Raw genomic sequence first — 23,411 nt, forward strand, 5'->3', positions numbered from 1 at the left:
AGAAATACTGTGTCTGTTACTAGGCTTGAGTAAATTGTAATGAACCAAATGAGAATATCAATTGCATTTTATTTATCTTTGACTGTGAATAACACCATACTAAAATTGACCAGACCTGAAAAATCTAAGCAAATTAATAAATGGAAGATGATTAAACGGAAGGTTTTGTAGATACAGTACTGAATTCTGCCATCCGGACACATGCAATTTGAAATATGATTATAGAATATCGGGCATAAAATGGTTATGCGATTAATTAGATTAATTAATTACAAATCCTGTAATTAATTAGATGCATTTTTTTTCAATCGCCTGACGGCACTAGTATTCATCTGTTTGAGGGTGGTGACACTGTCAATGCTGGAGTTGATGTAGTCCAAAATGGAGGAAGTGTAGGAGTCGATGTCCGTATAGGAATCCAGGGTGGTCTGGGTGGCAAACGTACTCCAGTCTGTACCAGTGCTGCAGCTCAGTCTGTCCCTCAGGCCATATTTGAACTGTTCTGACTGAGGGCTTCACACGTTGTGGTGGGGTGAGTGGGTGTACTTTGGTGGAAGGAACAACGAAAAGGTGGTCAGATTGCCCCAGGTGGAGAGGGGAGCGGCTTTGTGTGCATCGGTTATGTTGGTGTAAACATAGTCTAGTGTATACATATATATACTGTATAGCCAAAACAATTGGTTTAGGGCCATAACAACTATGTTTCACAAAGGGCCAGAACTGAATGTCAAACGTTGACAACAGCATAGGTCAGCAGAGGATGGAGCAATTATTTTTAATTCCCATATCCCTTAAAAAAAAATTATATATATAATTTTTATATTCATTATTTTATAACATTGTATACTATAGATAGCTTAGTTGTAAGTAACGCCATGTTAGTTGTAACAATATGTTTCAAAACTGTGCTATATTATAGGCAACACGATGGTGATTAGAATCAAATGAGGGTGGATTCTGTGACACGGTTCAGACATTGAAAAACAGTCATTACCAAAAAGAAAAATCTAAAAACGTTCATGCCTGTCCTTTCTCTTTGAAAATACCATACCTAATTTTTGCATTTTTAAAAAGTTTGCATTTTGTACCTCATTGTTTGTACCTCATTTTGTACTTTAGTTTGTATTGTATATATATTTTTTTTTATCCACTTTTTCTCCTTTTTAAATTTGTTTCTCCCATCCCAATTCCACTGTGCCAATTCTTCCCTCCCCTGTCTTGAACGTTGCTCGCATATGCCCCCCACTGGCCGGTTGTAGGGAGGATAGAAGCCTTGCATCACGTGTCCTCTCCAGTACACGAGGAGGCAGCCTGTCGCATCTTTTCACCTGCCAGAGCGGACTCTCATTGGCGAGGTGTAACGTGTGGGAGGCTCACACTACCCCCACCATTTCCTGTCTCTGCTGTGCAGGCGTTGGTGACGAGCGCAATGTCCGCTGCGCCACCCAGCCGCCTTGTATTGTATATTTTGTAGTGTTTGGCCTTTATTCTTTTTACTGTATGAAGCACATTCTTAGGAGGCTCATATAGAACCAAGCATTTCAGTGTAATGTGTATACTTTATATGTGACAACTTGAAACTTGACGGCAATGTGTGAGGTGATGTGCCTGGGAACACTTCTGCTTGGACCCTGTGTAACTACATAAGGTCCGTGTTGCCTCATAGCCCCGCTCACCCCTATTCTAAAGTGGGCGGAGCCGAACACATTGTAGAAACCTCTCTGCGTCTCGTCTCAGTCCCTTTGACGATCTCACGTTTCATTTTTCTAAATGCGGTCCTACTTCAGTAACCTCGGTGTGCTCCGCTCGCTCTCTTTCCACTGTTGCCGATGAAGGAGCACTATCCCACTACTCACACAACCATGCGGTGCATAATTTCCTACAAGCGACCGTGCTGCCCCGGCTACCCGCACAGTTATAACAACAACTCCAAGTCGCTGGTTCCGTACGGAGGATGCCGCAGGTAAATGATGGGAGGTTGCGTTGTTGCGTGCAGCCCACGCATGCGCTTCATGCACAGATCGCTTCATTGTAATGTCTAATCCAAGTGTGGAATGGAAAAATAGCCATTGCTGGTTGGCATCCTGGTTGGCATCCAACCAGAGTGCAAATCTAGCAGTAAAGTGCAACTGCAATATACAACGTACAGGTGATTTAAACTGGGTACAAAATATACAGGTTAGTACTACTGAGTGTAGTGCTAATCAGATGTATGTACAGAGTTGTATTATATAATTAGAGACCGTATGACTACTACTGGCCAGCATTGTAACTAGTAAGAGTAGGATTAGGATATGTATAGATACAGTAGTAATATATATATAGTATCCTCATTGAGTTAGGTTGTTAGGTGAATTATTAGCAGGCCAACTTTGAATGTGTCTTTTTAATGTGTTAATTGTTGAGAACTTGTGACTGGTATTGCGATCAGGCTTCTATTTCTTCCGCTTTGACGTGACTTAAAATACACATACTTTTATGTGCATGGCCTCACCTAGGTCAGCTGTCACGTCACATCCCTTGCCCTAGATTCCAGTGCTCGTATAACTGATGATAGGTAGCTTGATTGATTGACTTGACGGAACGCCTCAGACGAAGAACCACATGACTCCGTTCTTAAGTGGAGCACTGAGACTTCTATTATCTAAAGGTGATAAGTTCTTGTGTTCATTCATAGATAAAGACATTATAGGTTAAGGTTTGAGTACTCTCTCTCTGGTGATATATCACATTTACACTCCACAGGGCTGTCCAGAATATTTTACAAACAGAGTTATATGATTCTTCAGCGCAAAAAGTTTATGATGAATAATGTATTAATAATTCATTAATGTTGTAATGGATAATTAATTATTATTCATTGCTATCTTCTTAACCCTTTCACTGCCACACAACAACGCATTAACCCTTTCACAACCACACTACAGAAGATTAACCCTTTCACTACCACACTACATACGGTTAACCGTCTGTAGTGTGGTAGTGAAAGGTTAACCTTCTGTAGTGTGGTAGTGAAAGGTTAACCTTCTGTAGTGTGGTAGTGAAAGGTTAACCTTCTGTAGTGTGGTAGTGAAAGGTTAACAGTCTGTAGTGTGGTAGTGAAAGGTTAACCTTCTGTAGTGTGGTAGTGAAAGGTTAACCGTCTGTAGTGTGGTAGTGAAAGGTTAACCTTCTGTAGTGTGGTAGTGAAAGGTTAACCGTCTGTAGTGTGGAAGTGAAAGGTTAACATCCCGTAGTGTGGTAGTGAAAGGTTAACCTTCTGTAGTGTGGTAGTGAAAGGTTAACCTTCTGTAGTGTGGTAGTGAAAGGTTAACCTTCTGTAGTGTGGTAGTGAAAGGTTAACCGTCTGTAGTGTGGTAGTGAAAGGTTAACCTTCTGTAGTCTAGTGTGGTAGTGAAAGGTTAACCTTCTGTAGTGTGGTAGTGAAAGGTTAACCTTCTGTAGTGTGGTAGTAAACGGTTAACCTTCTGTAGTGTGGTAGTGAAAGGTTAACATCCCGTAGTGTGGTAGTGAAAGGTTAACCTTCTGTAGTGTGGTAGTGAAAGGTTAACCTTCTGTAGTGTGGTAGTGAAAGGTTAACAGTCTGTAGTGTGGTAGTGAAAGGTTAACCGTCTGTAGTGTGGTAGTGAAAAGTTAACCGTCTGTAGTGTGGTAGTGAAAGGTTAACCTTCTGTAGTGTGGTAGTGAAAGGTTAACCTTCTGTAGTGTGGTAGTGAAAGGTTAACCGTCTGTAGTGTGGTAGTGAAAGGTTAACCTTGTGTGGTAGTGAAAGGTTAACCTTCTGTAGTGTGGTAGTGAAAGGTTAACCTTCTGTAGTGTGGTAGTGAAAGGTTAACCTTCTGTAGTGTGGTAGTGAACGGTTAACCTTCTGTAGTGTGGTAGTGAAAGGTTAACATCCCGTAGTGTGGTAGTGAAAGGTTAACCTTCTGTAGTGTGGTAGTGAAAGGTTAACCGTCAGTAGTGTGGTAGTGAAAGGTTAACCGTCTGTAGTGTGGTAGTGAAAGGTTAACCGTCTGTAGTGTGGTAGTGAAAGGTTAACCTTCTGTAGTGTGGTAGTGAAAGGTTAACCTTCTGTAGTGTGGTAGTGCAAGGTTAACCGTCTGTAGTGTGGTAGTGAAAGGTTAACCTTCTGTAGTGTGGTAGTGAAAGGTTAACCGTCTGTAGTGTGGTAGTGAAAGGTTAACCTTCTGTAGTGTGGTAGTGAAAGGTTAACCGTCTGTAGTGTGGTAGTGAAAGGTTAACCGTCTGTAGTGTGGTAGTGAAAGGTTAACCTTCTGTAGTGTGGTAGTGAAAGGTTAACCGTCTGTAGTGTGGTAGTGAAAGGTTAACCTTCTGTAGTGTGGTAGTGAAAGGTTAACCTTCTGTAGTGTGGTAGTGAAAGGTTAACCTTCTGTAGTGTGCTAGTGAAAGGTTAACCGTCTGTAGTGTGGTAGTGAAAGGGTTAAGGATTTATGTTTCCAGACACAAAACTCCCTGATTATCCCTCCTCCATTCCCTGCTGTTTAATAACCACGTCCTTCTATTGCAAGTGGACTTTTACTGTTTGTTGACTAGGGCTGAACAATTATTTGAAAATGTTATCGAAATTGCAATATGGTCTATTATGGAGATGTCCTCCTGGCCTACAAATGGTATTCTACAGAGTTAAGAACACATCTTTGTTTGGTACAGATCCCTGCAAAAAGCTCAGTTATTCATATTCACTGAGAATAATGACGCAAAAATGATCATTCCCTCTAACACACATACACAGTTACTTTTATTTGTGCTTTATTTTATTTTTATTTTAGCAATAGGAATATCAATAGCCTATACAAATAGGTGGTATGTTTTTATAAATAAGTGTTTATTTCGTATGTATATCCAGTGCCTATGAATCAGAGTAAAATACTAGTATATGTATGTTTATGATTTCTCACTGCTTGTGAATTTAGTGCATATTAACCCATTCTCTGCCAGGCATTGTACCCATCATTGTACCCTCTCTGCCAGCGCTATTTGTCTATGGAGATGTTTACCTTCTTTGCAGGGCTATAACTTTTTAAATTGTATTGCTAAATTGACATTACTATGGCCCATTCAACATAAATTATCTATCGTTCAGGATGTAGGAACGTTTTACTTTTTCATTCACACATTCACACTAAAATACCATCTAGACTCTAGAGTATAAATATGTTTTTATCGTTTTCTGCAGTATTTCATAGAACGTGAGATATAGGCATAAATGCATATATATTAGATGATCAAATGCAGTTTGATACCGATCAACGTTATATTAAAAATTTCAACTGTACATGGTCCTATAATTCAATGACCGACGTTAAATGATTCATGTAGTATGGGTGATATATTGATTGATTGATTGAAAAGTTTATTAACAGATTGCAGAATGGGTACAGTACAGTACAGCTCAATACATACAATTGTTAAGGGGATGCAGACCAGAGAAAGACTTTCGTCTTGTTTACATCAGGGTCCCCCATTTTCAATTCATCATAACATATATGACATACATGACATACAGATAGACAGTACTGCTACATCTATACATTTATGACATATCAGATTTGCAAATACAGTACTGTTTGTGATACAAAAGTGTCCAGAAAAGGAGCGTATATACATTTGGCGTAGAAACTGTACATTGGAGGAGGTTGGTTGGGTGGGGTGGGGTGGGGTTGGGTGAGGGCTGTACATTGGAGGTGGGGGGGGGGGTTGGGTAGGGGACACACACACATTTTACACTGTACATTGGAATATTGACAAAGCCTTACTTGGTCATTTACTGTACAACTAGGTTAGGACATTTGTAGAGCAGTTTGTATCGAAAATGGTAAAGAAAAACGCTGAAACTCACCCCAGTCTCCTCGTAGCGTTGGGCGATCACACTGGAGCAAAAAGATCGCTATTATGGGATGTTGATCGATGCGATCCATTTCCGGTTTGTATATTACTAATACACGTCCAAATCATGTTGATTATTGAGTTATGGCAAAGATTCATATCGACGGTGTCTGTATTGAGCCCCGGGACGATAAGCGAGTGGCCGGACGAAAATAGGGGACGGACCGAGCACTTCCGGTTTGGCAACTCGTCGATCGGCCACGAGGTGGCGGTATTGAAGCGTTGCAGAGTTGTGATGGCCCAGACAGCATCACCCAAGACTCCGTGGGTGAAATATGAATACCATGACGAAAATATGAAATATTGATCTCAAAAACGCCTTACGGAGTTATTGGCAGACAACGCATGGCGGAGAAACCCGCCTTAACACGTGAATGGCGGAGAATGGGTTAATACTGTATATACTGTATTATGTCATATATATATATTGTAATTAGGGCTGTCAGTTTATCGCTTTAATTCGATTAATTAATTACACAGCAAATTATCGCGTCATGAAAATTAACTCAAAATTTATTACAAAAAAAGAAATTTTATAATTTTTTTTATCTCATTCATTGCATAAGAATGTAGAATACACATTTACAGCAGCGTTTCCGTTAGCCGGTAATTACCGGTATTTGACCGGCATAATCTGTTGAAGTCCGACATATTTAATCTCTCCGGTCTTAATGTCCGGTGAAAATAATTCCCTGAGTCTAAGCACAATTTGATTATTTGAATTATATTAAAATAGGCTAAAATTAAATAGCCTATGCGATGAACGAAACAATCATTACATTTGTTTCATCGTTGCTTCTAATAATGACAACGACGTTGTCAGCGAGAGCTTAGTGCTGGGTGTGCAAACTTTTGTGAAGCTGCAGAGCCGGAGCAGCAGCAGCACAGTGCAGTACTCCAGCAGTACTCCAATTCAGCCATTTGCAATTCAATGTTGGGTGGGGGGCGCTGCTGTGCGGTCCCCAGAAAAGAGCCAATAACAGCTGAATCTGCTGCTCTGCATCGACATACTCTCGCAAATAAGTCATTGGGAGGTGGAGAGAGAGAGTCGTCACGCAAACCCACGATAATGTTGCCGTCTCTCTCTGCCAAATTTCTCAGTTCTTCGCTTGATATAATTAATACAAATGTCCAATATAACGGAATTCGTTAGCTCATAAAAATGTGATTATAACAGACTGTTGTTTATTAATGTCGGGCGACTGCCCACAGACACCTATTTGATTTAAAGTCGGCAGCAGCACGAGTCTCTGGACTTATTTTATTTGGAATATAATGACTTTATACGCAAAAGTAGCCTAGTTTTAAGTAAATTATAAATCTACATGCCTTGATGATGTCATTCTTTTGTTTTGTTGTCATTCTTTTGCCTATCAATTGTTTTTAAGCTCAATAAACTCTGACCGGAATTTCTCTCATTTGAGAAACTGAGGCCGGCAACAATTTTTTCTAACGGAAACCCTGATTTACAGACTTTTTTTTTTAATATGGTCAATTTGCATGTTCTTGGTATCTGATTCTAGGGACATCTATGAATCTCAGTGAATGTATTCCCAGTGTCAGAAATACTGTGGGCTAGATCCACAAAGAATGGATTGCACGGTGCAAGTTGCACCCTTACTTACAATTCATTATGAATTGAAAATGGGGGACCCTGATGTAAACTAGACGAAAGTCTTTCTCTGGTCTGCAAGCATCCCCTTAACAATTGTGTATTGAGCCGTACTTTATTGTACCCATTCTGCAATCTGTTAATAACATTTTCATTCAATCAATCAATCTGTGCGGTGATTGATTGAATGACAATTTTATTTTGAGTAAATTGTAATGAACCAAATGAGAATATCAATACATTTTGTTTTATCTTTGACTGTGAATAACACTATGCTCAAATTGACCAGACCTGAAAAATCTAAGCAAATTAATAGATGGAAGATGATTAAACGGAAGGTTTTGTAGAGACGGTACTGAATTCTGCCATCCGGACACATGCAATTTGAAATATGATTATAGAATATCAGGCATAAAATGGTTATGCGATTAAAATGCGATTAATTAGATTAATTAATTACAAATCCTGTAATTAATTAGATAAAAAAAAATTATCGCCTGACAGCACTAATTATTTAAGAATATGTTATGTATAGTAATATGTTTGAGAGAAAAGGATATCGTCACTTTCTGATTTACTTGGTTGTTTTGTCTGTAAATGTCATCTATTGTCATGTTTATAACTTTATATTGTTGTGTGTGTTAAGGAAGAGTAGCTGATGTTCTGCATGAGCTAACGGGGATCCTAATGAAATCATAAAAATCTTATAAAATCTGTCAAAAAGAATCCAAAATCGTTCCGCCCAAAACATTTTTTTAAGAGCATTAAATGGTTTGGAATGTGGACTCACATTAACACTATGGGTGCCGGCCAGAAATCCGGAAAATGACTGTGGATTGCCAGCGCTATTTGTCTATGGAGAAATTCCCCTTCTTTGCAGGGCTATAACTTTTTAAATTCTATTGCTACATTGCCATTATTAGGGCCCATTCAAAGTCCTATATGTATTGTTCATTGTGTAGCAATGTTAAATTTTTTCATTCACATATTCATAGTAAAGTATGGTCTAATGTATAAGTGTTTTCATCTCTTTCTGCAGCTTTCTCCAGAACGTGATATATAGCCCCAAATGCATTATATTGATGATGAAATACAGTTTGATGGCAATCGGGGCGATATAAAAAATTTCAATTGGACGTACTTCTAGAATGATCTACGTATGATCTGATGATGACCGGATGGGCGGGGGATCGTTTATAATTCCGTGGGCAGCGTTATATCATTTATCTAGTGTGGGTGATATGTTCATCATAACAGTTTATATGGAATACGATCAAAAATAACGCTGAATCTTACCGTATCCTCCAGAGTGCCCGGAAGTAATATGGTCGACCAGCACAACCTCCATAGCACTTCCTGTTTGGCGATTGCGCCGATCGGCCACCAGATGGCGCTCCTGAACCGCCAGAGAGCTCAGTGGGTCCTCCTGGTGGATCTCAGGCCAGCGGAGGGGAAATATGAATCCGATCGCAGATTTTTGAAATATTGATATAAGGACGCTGTACAGCGTCCTCCGGCAACTTGAGCATGGCCGGGAATGACGCTTTAAAGCATTTTCCGGCAGTCAAAGTGTTAATTAGATACTAAACTACAACATGGAATGCATTTTTTTTTTTTTTTTAACAAATGTTTTTTATTTTCCCCCTTTTTTTTTTACATGAAACAAGACAAACGATACAATAACAGTAATAATCAACGATAAATCACAGGACAATAACATAAATAATAATAACAATGACAGTTCAGTAATTAAATCAGAATGAAAGTAGATTAAAAGACATAAAAATAATAAATACAATACATGGGCTCTTGCTCGCTCCCCCCCCCTCAGGACCCCCACTTGGACTAATACATCCACTACTTCATTCAGCATCAGAAAATTCCAAATTTATCTGCGTTCCTTTATCTTATCCACCACAGCTACCCAGACTGCTATGCTGGCTTCGTTAACACCTAAAATTACATGGAATGAATTCTGACGTTATTCTTGTTTTTGTTTTCTCTTTCTCCTGCAGTGCCTCCGGAGCCAGTGTTGTTGCCATAGATAATAAAATAGAGCAGGCCATGGTGAGTGCACTGTTTTTACAGGTCGATCTTACTCTTCTGTGATTAATTGATAGGAATTTCATCTCCTATCATGTCAAAATATCATAAAATAGCCATATTGTTGAATTGGAGATGCAACAATACACCCCCCCCCCCCCATCAAAGTAATCAAACTGTGGTCTTTTACCACATTCCCCAGTTGATGGTAATTGACCTATCAAACCTGCCCTCTTTTCTCGATCCTCTAATCACAACCGTCGCTTTCCCTCGGACCAACAGTTGAGATGGGAGGAACGAGAGGAGAGAGCGGGGGTTTGAGGCGGGTCAATTCACTGCCTGCTCGGGGGGGGGCTCTTATGTCTTGCATAACATGTACCCGCAGCCCCCCCCCCCCCTGCTAAAAGACTAGCGTTTAGCTTCACTTTGTGCCCCCAATACCCCCCCCCTACAGTTATGTCTTGATGTCCACATGATATGCATCTTTAGAAGACGTCACGCAAACAGCCCCCAGTTTGTACTCGCCTCTTCTCTCATCACGTGTCGTTTCCTCTCTCTCCTCTCCTCCTCTAGGATTTGGTGAAAAGCCATCTGATGTACGCGGTGCGCGAGGAGGTGGAGGTCCTGAAGGAGCAGATCAAGGAGCTTTTTGAGAGGAACTCTGTGCTGGAGAGGGAGAACGCTGTGCTGAAGTCCCTGGCCAACAAGGAGCAGCTGTCTCAGCTCTCGGTCCCGTCACCTCCCCAGCAAGGACTCTCCCACGGCCAGCCGCTGTCGTCGTCGTTGTTGTCGCACCTACCGGCCCAGAGCCAGCCGTCCCAACCCCAACAGCAGCTTCATCCCCAACAGCTTCAGACCCAGCTTCTTCAGACCCAGCCTCCGCTAGACCCCAGCCAACAACTCCAGCCTAACGTCACCTCCGCTTGAGGAACATCCTCCCTCCCATCTGCTTCGTAGAGGGAGAGATAACAATACGAGAGCGTCTTCAACTTAACAACTTATTACAAGTAGTATATGTGAAAGAATTGAAAGAAAAGAAAAAAAACTTTTGTCTTCTTAGCCACCAGCTTGACCACAAAGAAAGTGCAGTGCTTCAGTATGCCTGTGTGTGAAATGGTGAGCACAAGTACCAACGTGTATCTGTGTTTTGAATGTGCGTGTGAATGCATTGTGTATTGTGGGCCTTTCCAGTGTTAATGCAATCATCGAGAGAGAGCGAGAGAGGGAAAGAGAGAGAGAGAGAGGGTGAAGGAAGGGGCTTTTGTCACTCTGCCCTGTGCTGGACTGCCGGACTGGGTTGCTGCCGGGTCACAGCCTGCGGACCACATGCCTCTACTTGGGCCCTGACGGCCCTTCCGCGTGACCGGAACCCAGCGCCGACCCCAGGCCTAGGGGAGTGGGGGGGACAACTCAGAAGGGACTAATGGGGAATGAGTGTCACAGAGTGATATTTTTTTAAATGAAATAATTCAGTGGGTGAGAGGGGGTATATTTTTAGCCGTGCTGTTTAATGTTGTAAAGTAAGACGAGGGAGAGGGAGAGGGAGAGTCTATTTTTGGAACGCCACCGCCGCCATTACCTTCACATCAAGTCCAATTCATGCATCACGTCTTGAGTTCTACTGTCAATGTTTTATTTATTACAGGGCTGCTATTTTCATAAATGAACAATAAAAAAGAAAATACAAAAAAATATCAAATCGACACACCCTCCCCTGTTGACCATATTCACACAGCGGCCATTTTGCTCTTGCTCAGGATTGGATTCAGGGTGGAAAGGAACCCCATCCTGAGTGTGACACATGAGCGAAATGGCCGCTGTGTGAATATGGTCAAATGTTTTCTTTTACAGTGTTTCAACTGATTGACCGTACTTCCAAAGGGCAATGTATTACATTGAATTGTTAAAAGATTTAGGCAATAATAAAGAAATTCTGACACACGTCTAACACTAAATAAAATCTTAACTCTGGAATTGTTTATTCACAGTAACAGTAGAGATCCATATGAATGTACTTTTTTTTTTTAAGTAAGTATTAGAGGAGCCTAGCAGGTCTGTGAACACCAACTCTTTGCAACATGTAATCTCAATGAGCCTGCAGTCAGTAGGCGTTTGAAGACTTCAGTTCTGTTGCTAGTTTCTTCATCTAAAAGAAAATGGAGATTTATTGCCATACCCCCCCACCCCCCCTAACTTAATTTTTTCCTTCTGTTTTCTTTTTGGGGGGTGGGGGGGGATAAAGCTGTGAAATCATTCAACCTACTTTGTAACCAAAGATGCAAAGCTGTGTAAATTGATTTATTATTTTTAATGCACACTTATGTATTTTTTTTTGTTTTTGTTACTTCCTCCTTCACAACAAAATATTTTGTTGCTGTTCAGCATGTTCTGCATGATCTGTAATCTTCAAAAACCACTTTCTTACCTCATTTTTATTCAGCACTCTTATTGTAAGATAGTAGTCTGTGAACAATGTAAACAGGGGAATGACGCGGTAAGAGTTGGAGCTGGTGGAGAGCAAACAATCTAGTGTTAACAGACACTAGCTACAGAAAATGAAGTGAGCCATGTTTCTGTTCATTTAAATGGTGTTTGAATTTCATATGCCAATAGTTTTGTTACATTGCAAATTTTAATGTATTTAAATAAATGCAATATTCAGATTCCAAACATCTGAAGTTGAAGGTTTTGTTTTTCGTGCTTTTGGTAAAGTGCATCACTATAAATGGATAGTGTGTAGAAATACGGTAACTAGGGATGGGTACCTTTCACATTTGAACCGATACCGGTACCGGTACCCAACGGTACCTTTTTTCGTTACTTTAGTCTCAAGAAATTTAATTTACCTACCTCAGTCGTAAAAAAAAAATCCAAACTTCAAATAACTACAATTTCAACAGTTTTCGGCTTGTCATTGCTCCGACTGCTTTGTTGTTGAATCAAGTCAAATCCTAGGTAAGCATATATTGTGCGTGTGAACGTTGACATGAAAAGAAAAAAGTAAAAAAAAAAAAGTAATAAAAATTAAAAAATATTTTTTTTTTGGTTTCTCACTTGATTCGATACTCTGTAGTACCGACGTGTTTCGGTTCGGTACCTCAAAAGTATCGAATTCGGTACCCATCCCTAACGGTAACACATTTTCACAGCATAATTCTCAAATCTGTAAAGGTCAATGAATACATAACGTCGATGTCGGATGGAAAACGCTTATCTAGTTTATTTTAAAAAAGGAATTTACTGGGAATGAATGGTTACATGGTTATCTATCATGTGAGCCAGTTTCACGACCCTAGGCCCTATGAAATGCATTGAAAACCCAATGTATGACTTTAAAAGTACATGGATGTCAATCTGAAAATGAGGCTTTTCTGAATTCCTTAATTATATTTTTGGATAAGTGTTTTTCATCCAACAGCAACGGTCAGGATATCGCTGTCCCTGTAACCTTGCATGCCTTTGCCAATATATTATATAATTCTACAACCATCTGCCTCAAAAAAAAGTTTAATAGTGCACTTCTCAACTAAACGGGTGAGAAGTTTTGCATCCTACCACTAGATGGCATTATTTGATTGCAAAACAAGATGGACTTTCACATTCAAAGCAGCTGGTCTCAATTTAATGAACACTACACGATTTTAAAAGGAGAATAACTGTGTGGCAATTGTTTATTTGGACAAACTTTACAAAACAAACACTTTTAAAAATGTCAATCAAAAAGGGAGAGGAAAAACACATGTACTCCCCATGTAACTAAACGGAAGCTTTCTTTCTGGCAATAAAACATCCAAAACAGCCTTCATAACCGTGTCAACGGGCCCCACTTTCAGAGGAAACAAAACAACAACAATTGTCCCTTCCATCCCAGTATAGTGTCTCCAGAGAACACAAAGACGACGAGTCGAGCACAATAATAATAATCACAGACGGGAGGTCAAAAAACCGAGAGAAACGTTTCGTCTTCCATAGTTACTATCTGCCGCGCCCCGGGGCCTCTTGTAGTTGTGCACTTTTGTACTTGTATGGTGCATTTCTCCCAGTCGCCTCCACCTACGAGTAACTGGCGGGGGGTCACGTCGGGACCAGTCTGCACTACTCCATCCTTCAGAGGTGTGGTTCGTGAGCGGGAAAAAACAGGGGCTCAGAGGATTAGTCTTTCTTCTTCTTAATTTCTATTCCCCCCCACATCTCTGTAGCTAACCCACAGTGACGAATCGACTGCCTTTACTGCTGTGTGCCGTGGCTGTGCGCTGATCCTTCAAAATGCGGAACCGCTCGTTCAAAGTCATCGCCGTCTGTTGTAAGGGAAGTTAAAAGAAAAAAGGAGAGAAAAGAAAAGTCAGAAAAAGCACGTCAGCTAAATCTAAATTAACACATTTCATTCACTCGTCTTTCAGCATAACATCAAGATTCAAGACATGTAATCGTCATATGCACCGTTAAACAGACAAGTTACACCGTACAATGAAAATCTTACTTTGCTAGTCCCCCTCCCCCCCATTGACAGGATCACAAAATATAGACTTAAACTAGAATAAAAAATTGTGGTAGAAGGGTATAAAGTGCATTTAGCAAATAATGGTAGTGGAGACGAGTGGAGTCACTTGATAATATAGTTATGCCTTTGGCAGATCATCTTTTTTTACCATGACAGTAAACCATAAAGAAATCATGAGTCCCCCAAAAGGACATTGAGAATAAAAAATCTTTTAAAAAGTACTTTGAGAATTTGTACTTTGAGGATCATGATGGACCCCAATCTCAAACCCCACCCTCTTTTATTCTCTCTTCCCATAGACCACTGCAACACTTCCGGTATTCTGAAATCATGGGAGAAAGCGGGGGGAGAAAATGAATGAATGTGGATGAGAGCCTTTGGTTGTAGGTACAGCTGTCTGTGGGGGTGTGGGAGACGTGATCCAATAGACTTTTATACGCCTGAGTCTCCTGAACACGGAGAGACCAATCCCATGACTATTGCTCGGCCGAGAAGGTGCCGATCGACTTGGGATTGGTCTCTCCGTATTCAGGAGACTCGGGCGTATAAAAGTCTATTGGATCATGTCTCCCGCCCCCCCACAGCCGTAGCTACAACCACTTAATGTCAAGGCTCTCATCCACATTCATTCCTTTTCTCCCCAAGCTCTCTCCCGTGAGCTCAATGTAACGCGGAAGTGCAGTGGTCTATGCGAGGCAAACGTTGTAATTGGAGGATCAAGAAAAGAGGGCCGGGTTTGAGATGGGGTCCAACATGATGCTGGTAAATACATACCACCCGCCACGCTCTTACCGTCTTCGCCACACTGTTGATGTCGAACTGTAGAGGGACTCCTTTGGGGATCTTCTTCTCAACCGCCTCCACCTTGACAGGAGCGGGCCTCGCAGCCGGGGGGTGCAGAGACCACGCAGAGGGTGGCCTGGGGGGAGGGGGTGTTTTGGTGAAACTGTGCACACGTCTAGAACTGTTAAGTATCCCATCTGTACTCGCCTATCTGTAAGGTGTCAGCGGTTAAAAAATATGCTGCATGTTACGTGTGCAGCTTTGAGCGTAAAGTGAGCTGAGGGGTTGTGTTCAACACCGCATCGTGCATAGTATTAGTTCAAGTTCAAGTTTCTTTAATAGTTGTCATACAGAAGTACAGAATACTTTTATACAAAATGCTTCTTACTGTTACTGTTCTGAAGGTCCAGATTAACACTGAAAGTCTGCGTTTATTATTTTGTATAACTTGTATATTGTTTATATATATAAGATATATATCTTTACGCCATCCGTTTGCATAATAGTATTCTTCGCTCGCCTCATTGGGTCCCGCCCTTGACATTGGAGGCGCCACCAGACGAGCCCCCCAGACATGGTTCGAGACATGTTCAGACAAGTTCAGACTTGCCCATAGCAGGCGCATTGATTCCGGACAGGTAAATCGGCTGCGCCCTAGAAATCAGTCTGAGTATATATATTGTAGATGGTGCAAGCAGCCGCAGAGAGCAGTAACATAACAGCAGTGGAAGTAACGAGTCGGCAGTATCAGAACAGGAGAAGCAGCAGAGCGAGAGCGTGATACGTCCGGTACAGTTGTACACAGACCTACCAACGGTGTATCGTTACAGATAGCTAGTAGCTACTTAGATACGACTATAATATTGTAGAACCATTATTGGCGCAGTATAGTGACTTGTGTAAGCGAAGTAACGTGGAGAAACGTATAGTTGAACCCAGCGGCGTTTGGATCTAACTACTCATTGAAGACCGTCTGCGGGCTAGCTTCCAGTACAAACGAAGCTAGCTAGCTACCATCTATGCCATCGGGCTTTTGGATTAATAGCTATTAACCCTGCCATCGGGCGCTAGGATTACAAGGACCGGTTCCGTACGAGACCCCTTTTCTTCCAGTGACGACAGGATTATCCGACCAGTCTCCAATTCCTCCGGAGCTTGGAGCTCCAGAGGGGAACCATCGTCTCCAACTACCCTTGCTTTGCCCCGTATCGCCTTGTCTCTCCTCACTCCCTGCAGAGCTCCGGTCGAGTATTCGTAACCTAGGAACTATTCATTACCGCTGACTTTGATACTCTGACATTCTATTATTAAAAGAGAAACGTGATAATTCAGTTGTATGTTGCTATGACGATTAAAATGCTTATAAACCAGGTATCCTTGTCCCCGTGCCGTCCATTGAGTGTCCGCCATTTTGTCTAACTATACTGTCTGGCTATTAATATTCTTTAGTAGTGGTTTAATCTAAACAATCTTTAATACAGTCCGGGTTGTGTAGCCCCTTAGCTACAGTTACGCTCCAGAGACTGTGCAAGACAAGATAAGTATGAAATAAAATAACATGTAAATTAGAAGTAAAAAAAATGAGGTCACAGTGTTCAGTATAGACATATGTACAATGTTCGATGCAGAATAGACGTAGATAATACGTAATAGAATATTAGTAAAGCTGTGCACTTATTTAGCATCCTTCTCTAAGGAGGGTAAAACGCCATTTTGCACGGTTACAATTAGTCCACATTGCCATTCACAGGGTTCCCACAGACATTGCTAAATGAAATTCAAGGACTTTCAAATACTTTCCTAAGCACTATTTTTCATTTTAAAGGGGCATTTAAAAGGATACAATTCACTTTTAAATGCTGTTTTTAATAGAAAAAAAATCTGATCCAATATTTATGGCAACCAAATTCCGACAATTAGTTACTTTAAATAGAAAAATATTTATTTCTTGATTCAGAATTTATTTATCATGGATGAACAAAACTTTCAATGTGAATGGTTGATTTGAATTTCAAGGACTTTTTAAGCACCATGTTAGAAAATTGGCTGTTTTCAAGGAATTCACAGGCTTTTTTTTTTTATCACTTTAAGCACTTCGAGGACCTTGTGCGAACCCTGCATTAAATTTGGTCATACACTCCACCATCGCAATCTGAGCATGTGCCGTACTCCCATCGGGTGGCTTACTGGTGACTTAGCCTCCAATGCATTAGCCTTGCCCTTATCTACCCTAGTGGTTGATATTTTCAGCCTGCTGCACACTCTTGCCCCACCCCAATTGGTGATGTCAGTCTGCCTCTTTTTTTTTCTTCTTTGATGGTACCTCCAAAGAGGGACTCTGACATCACTGATTGGGGCGGGGCAGAGTGTGCAGCAGGGTGAAAATATCAAACACTAGGTCAGAAAAGGTTTGCATTTACTTACTCAGGCTGTGTTCTGGCTGTGGGGTTGTCGATGGAAACGGTCAGGATTCCATTGCTGTTTGTTGACGTGCGCCACCTAGACAGATAAGAGAACACGATGAGGAGAGATAGAACACACTGCTGAGGATGGAAACACAACACTAGTCTGAGGAGTGGAACCAAACACCCCCTCACCCCTTTCAAATTACTCGCATCTCTAATCTGTCCATATCTCCATCTCTCTCTTTCAAATCTTCAAGATATCAGGGTGGTCAATGGGAGACTTATTCTCTCATGCCTGATGTGAAATATTGGGGTCCTGCTGGAAGATTCCAAGTCAGTAGCTGTAATTTCTAGAAATAACATGCGATTTAGCCAAGGATTGGCACAAAATACTCCAAATGGGGGAAAAGGTCACTCTAGAGAGCTTCACTGATTCAATTCAATTCAATTTCAAATTAAAAAATGTAATTAAATATAAATGTATCTTTCAAATACATTTACATTTTCAAATACATGCATATTAGAGGTTGACAATATTATTTTGCTTCAAGTGCTGGCTGGTGCCTCTAGACCCCTCATGTGCTTTGTAACTGTTCTTAGGATGGTTCCCTCCATCTCCCATTACCGCTATTACCTCGAATAAGGTCTTCTAATATGTTTCACGTTTGTAGGTTAAGTATTTAATATTTGCTATCGGCCAATTGTCCTCCGTCATCTTGTTATAAAGCAAAGTCGATAATCTTCCTCAGCAAATCTCTTTTCAACAACAGTCTTTAGGTGTTTAGAATGTTCGCTATTTGGCCCAACGAGATGGCTGTTCAAAAGTATGGGCAGAAGAATATGTCCGCAGTCTCGCTTGATTGGTTGAGCCATGCATTATTGGGGGGGGGGGGGGTACTCACTGGCGAGTTCTGACGGGAGATCTGACGGGAGATCTGACGGGAGATCTGACAGGAGATCTGACAGGAGATCGGACAGGAGATCGGACAGGAGCGGTCCATGGAGTTGGCTTCTCCACCTGAGCCTGCACCTGAACCAAGGAGGAGTTCACAGGCCATGAAGAAACAGCAACATTCAAGTTCAAGTTTCAAGTTCATAGCTGGATGTATAGGCTGTGCTCCGATCTGACGCCTTTTTCTTTTTGAGGCGCGGCGGTGTACATAGAGAATCAAAAGTGCATAGCGAGCGATACCACTGATTACCGCTGCTACCGCAGCTAACGTTACATAAATTACTCACAGCCCTCTAGGCGTTGCTGGTCATGGTAAGACCTGGTCGTACAAACAAGGTTTGTCGGAAACTGACAAAATTAGCTTCTCCTGGACTGGTCCCTCGACAAGAAGGTGACATTGACTGGCTCCGTGGCTAAAGTTGAAACAAAAAAAATGTGAGACTCGTAGTTTGGAGGAGACACACGCCTGTCACGGCAAAACCATTGAAAACAATAGGGAAAAAATGCAGGCGTGTTTAAAAAGATGTTTAAAAAGGCGTCCAATGTGATCACAACCATAAGAGAGGACTAAATGGGATAGGTCACTAAGAGATGTGGTTGTTAATAAAGGGTATATATGATGCGATGCACAAATACTATTGTTCCCCACCGCAAATACAGATTTCAAGCACTAAACCATAAGTTTGCTAAACCGTGAGCTGATAAGAGAGCACCAATCCAAGCTTGGGGTCAATGGACAGATCAAACGTGTGATGTAATCCATATTTCTCTATTAGAGATATCCAACATACAGGTGTGTGAAAAGGGGAGAAAACCAAGTCACACTGCTTTGGTGTCTTGGCATGCACGCATGGTACCTGCCTAATATCCAACACCAACATCAGTACCTGTGCCTCCCTAGAGGCCACACTGTACCTTCAGTCCTCTGTGGTAGAGAAATGTGGCCTGTCTGGCTTCCCTCTGGGACTGGTAGACAGGTGGCAGGGGTCTATATGGTTGGGAAAGAAATGTATTTAGAATATAGATGTATTCAAATGAACCGATATTCTGTGTATGGAGATGGAAAAGCACATGATGTTGATGTTAATTGCCTGCATTTATATAGCAACATTTTTTGGACTCTTCTGAACACACACACAGGTAGGGGTTAAGTGTCCTGGTCAAGGACACATCAACATGAAGTCGGGAGGATCAAACCGGGAACCTTCAGATTACCAGACGACCGCCGTTACCTCCCGAGCCTACTGCCGCCCCTATTTAAATGATAACACTGGTACAATTTCAGCTTTGGCCCATTGCTAGCATCAGACGGCACTAGTGGAATGATACCATCGTCATCCTTTACCCACTATCTTCGCACGTCTCACCTTCTCCGCAGCTGAAACGGTTTCCTGACTGGCCCGGTGTTCTGGCCTCTCTGCATGTCCATCTGTCTGTAGGGCCTCCTCTGGGCCTCCTGCCTCCTGTACAGGGTTTCATTTCGTTGGATGAAGGGCCTTGTTTTCTGAATAAGGAAGTTTAATGGAATGGTGATTTGGGTGGAGTGAAAGAGGCTTAAAAGGGGCATTTCACAACAACAAAAAAGAAACCTGAATCCTATTGTTCTGTTGTGTGGAGGATGTGATAATCGGACATAAAACGTACCAATGTGTTTCTGTGTCTTGAGAGCTCGGCCGCATCAGTCTCCCGGGAAACGCCAGCGGCAAGCAGACCTCTAGTGGTCTAGACGCCGTTTCCTCAATTATTTTCAACTGCAGTCCCAAGTCAAGACACTTGAAGAAATAGTTGAGGCAATAGGTAGGTAGGCCTGACCGGTTAAACTGCCTGTCACAGACATATCGGTTATCGACGTATGTTGGCCGATATGAACACTTTTTACAGAACATAATGCAGGGCTCAACTGTGTGAGCGTTTCACTTGCGACAAAAAATATATGTGTGATAGATGATATGTGAACCGGAAAAGATATTTAGGAGCACATGTGAGAGATGATATAATAAAAACAGACAATTCAATGATTTGGTGATGAGGTTGAGCTCTAGATTTGATGTCAAATTATCATATGTCCTCACAACAGAATGATGATTCGGGTAAAAGAAATTGGCGAAATGCCCCTTTAAATATCAAGTTTGTAAATTATTTATTGTTATGTCCATTGTCCTCTCTCCTCCACAGGATAAACAGAAAAACATAGTAGTAGCAGAAGCAATAGTAGTAGTAGTAGTAGCAACAGCAGCAGAAGCAATAGTAGTAGCAACACCAGCAGCAGCAATAGTAGTAGTAGTAGCAGAAGCAGTAGTAGTAGTAGTAATAGTAGGTAGTAAAACAAAACAATCGCTAAAACAATCACTTTAAACAAAATGTCACTTTAAATAATGGAAAGTCACTTTAAAGGAAGGAGGTACTGCATAGTATAGTTTAGATACATTAATAGTTAAAATTGTAAATTGTATATTGTATAGTAGTGTACATAGGAACCAGTTTCTCAGGAACTTAGCATGTCTTTTTTTATCATGCATATCTTGTGTCTTACCTATTTTTTTTTCTATGCCTATTTTTATGATTGTATTTTGCACAATCAATGCGGGCATGACCACCCGCATTTCACTGTATGCCCCGGTATGTATGTGACAAATAAACCTCTTGATTCTTGATTCTAGTAGTAGTAGTATTAGCAGACCAGTAGTAGAAGCAGCAGTAGTAGTAGAAGGGGTAGTAGGTATAAATAGTAGAAATAGTAGTAGTAGTAGTAGTAGTAGTAGTAGTAGTAGTAGTAGTAGTAGTAGTAGTAGTAGTAGTATTGAATCAATTGAACCTGCTGTGCAAGACTGCAACTTGTGAGTGAACAAAGATGTTCTCGCTCTGGTACCTGAGTGCCATTCGGTCTGTTGAGTGGGCTGATGCCTTTTTGTAGTGTAGTTGTCCTCCTTGCTGCCAGTCCAGTAATGACCCCTTGACCCCGACGTCGACCCCCTGGAGGGGGGACCTTTCTGCCTCGCACACCTAACTTTGTTACTCCTTTTGATACACCACCTCCTGAAAAAGATGACAATATAGAGAGTTTAGACTGACCATAGCCTCTGTGTAGGTTAGAAGGGGCCTCATATTTTAAGCACAAAACCAAACTACAAGGGCACTCAAAAGAGATGCCTACCCATCTCGGTAATGTCAGCTATATACACCTACTATGAAAATTAGGGATATATTTGATTCCTGCCGTGGGGCAAGACACCTCACTAGGATTTACATTCACTTGGGAGCCGCTGTCCGACGGCTCCGCTGTGTGCACACACACACACACACTACTCACTAGTAACCACTGGAGGCTCCGCTGTGCGCACACACACTACTCACTAGTAACCACTGGAACGTCTCAGTTTATGAAGCACAGCGGTGAACTTGATTATGTGCCACATCCAATTCTACAGTGGTGAATGGTCTCTTAAAATTGTAATAAGAGACTCTCCTTCAGTGTGCCTTCCCTTCTGGCCCTCCATTAGACCAGCCATCTTGTTAGGCCAAAGATTAAACATTCTAAATACTTCACCTTTAAAACACAACATTGGCCAACACAATCTTGTTGTAACTATGAGATTTTCTGTTAAAATGTGTACATAGATGACTAGACTTCTCAACGTATAATACACATTTCCTGATAATGATAATTGGCCAATAGCTAACATTAAATACTTAAACCTACAAACATAAAACTGTTGTGACGGCACAATAATGTGCTAAGAGAGGTATTTCACCTACAATATGATGCCGACTCTGGCATGGTGGCATGTTGTAAAGCGTTGCCAGAGAGATTATTACATGAGTCTAAGTGAAGCATTGTGTAGTAGCGCCCTCTTGCATGTATGTTTAGTTTCATTGTTGATTTCAATGGACAATGAATGGTGGAAATTAATAACAAAATATTAGATCATTGAGGTCCTGGGCCTAAAGTCAGCCTATAATGTGCAAGGTTTCAGCCTAATGGAATCAGAAGTGTAGGAGTTAGGGCTGGTACATATACCGACAGACACACCAGATGTAACGAAAAGCTTGTTGCTGACCCCAATGTACTTGTCCAGCTGCTTTAGGTGCAACTACTTTTGCCTGGTGGGCGAAACGACCTTTCTTCACTCCCGTCCTGGCCTGTCTCCTCTGTGACTGTTGTTCTTTCTTGTTCAAGCGAATGATGTCATCTGAAATAGTCAAAATAAGGACAATGAAGGTGGACACTGTGAATGAGATGCATTCAGCTATAACGTCGACGTTCATTAACGTTAGTAGATATTCAACAGTTAACGTAGCTGATGGGAGGGAGACTACGTGGTCAAATTTGTGTTCAATAAGCTGGTTATCGTCACTGATTAGCAGATACCTTAGCGAAATAGTATCAGCGGTAACGTACGTTAGTAGCGTTAACTAGGTTAACATTAGTACTAACAGTTAGCTGGTTAGTAGCGTTCACTAGGTTAATATTAGTACTAGTACATTAGATTGTGCTAGTAGCTACTAGTTAGCTAGCAGTTTGATAACACGTCGAGGACTAGCGTTACCTAATGACATGTCGACCTTATCAGGCACCACTGGCGTTCTGTCCCGTCCTGCGAACCCATTGTTGCTCATACTTAAAACGATGATAAATAATGGAAATATTTAGGGATATGAAATGGTAAACTGCCCTTTCTACTTTATGGCAATGTTGCTACTAGCCTAATCCCTACACTACATACGGACACTGACGCACACTACTGACGCAACGTGACGAGCGACCGACGTGGGAGGTGTAGTCTGCTTCAACCAAAACACAAGCGTTACACAATCTTCTTCTTCTTCAATGGATTTAATGACGGGTCGCGACCACAAAAGGCGCATACCGCCACCTACTGTACAATCCATTCTACAAGCGTCACAATCTCATTCAGACTTACATTTCACGCGGAGGAGGTCAGTAATGACAATTACAGTATTGCTAATATATGTATGATAGTAACCAGTTACACCCGTTAAATCCAGGTTAACGTTACGCTCTTCCTTTAGTCTTTTATTGTCTGAATAACGTTAGGTGTTTGCAATGTCACCAGTTTTCCTGTAACATTAATACAAGTCAAATGTGCATGGTTTTGGTTGGTAATTATCGAAGGTGCACTGTATTTTCTATTATTCAGGTTGTTCTCTCCGCACTCGGGCATCTATTGAAGTTCGTGACACACACCA

General features: G+C 41.4%; 2 protein-coding genes across 2 annotated transcripts in view; one reads left to right on the plus strand and one right to left on the minus strand.

The window, feature by feature from the left end:
• Nucleotides 1-12,225, plus strand: part of LOC311238978 (TSC22 domain family protein 2-like) — a 67,782-nt gene extending 55,557 nt beyond the window's left edge. The window contains exons 2-3 of the mRNA XM_084327192.1: nucleotides 9,535-9,586; nucleotides 10,136-12,225. Of these exons, the coding sequence (XP_084183318.1) occupies nucleotides 9,535-9,586; nucleotides 10,136-10,489 (406 nt within the window). The 3' untranslated portion in view covers nucleotides 10,490-12,225. The remainder of the gene's footprint in view (nucleotides 1-9,534; nucleotides 9,587-10,135) is intronic.
• A 993-nt stretch (nucleotides 12,226-13,218) lies between these two features.
• LOC311238947 (UAP56-interacting factor-like) lies at nucleotides 13,219-22,924 on the minus strand. The gene is made up of 9 exons (XM_084327154.1): nucleotides 22,751-22,924; nucleotides 22,262-22,393; nucleotides 21,073-21,239; nucleotides 19,571-19,707; nucleotides 19,119-19,191; nucleotides 18,154-18,281; nucleotides 17,271-17,345; nucleotides 14,856-14,982; nucleotides 13,219-13,860 (listed from the first exon to the last, which is right to left on the minus strand). Exons 1-9 carry the CDS (start codon nucleotides 22,818-22,820, stop codon nucleotides 13,762-13,764), a joined length of 1,008 nt encoding a protein of 335 aa, XP_084183280.1. The 5' UTR covers nucleotides 22,821-22,924; the 3' UTR covers nucleotides 13,219-13,761.
• Nucleotides 22,925-23,411: the final 487 nt, after the last annotated feature.

This window comes from Notolepis coatsorum (genome assembly GCF_963971535.1).
Source record: "Notolepis coatsorum genome assembly, chromosome: 13".
NCBI classification, from domain to species: domain Eukaryota; kingdom Metazoa; phylum Chordata; class Actinopteri; order Aulopiformes; family Paralepididae; genus Notolepis; species Notolepis coatsorum.

Bases quoted from the DNA above. Each gene is read 5' to 3' on its own strand.
- LOC311238947 (XM_084327154.1), bottom strand. From the start codon at position 22,820: ATGAGCAACAATGGGTTCGCAGGACGGGACAGAACGCCAGTGGTGCCT. The intron at 14,983-17,270 runs GTAAGTAAATGC...CCCTCCCCCCAG, and splicing joins ACAGCCAGAACACAGCCTGA to GCCACCCTCTGCGTGGTCTC. The intron at 13,861-14,855 runs GTAAGAGCGTGG...CCCTTACAACAG, and splicing joins TCAACAGTGTGGCGAAGACG to ACGGCGATGACTTTGAACGA.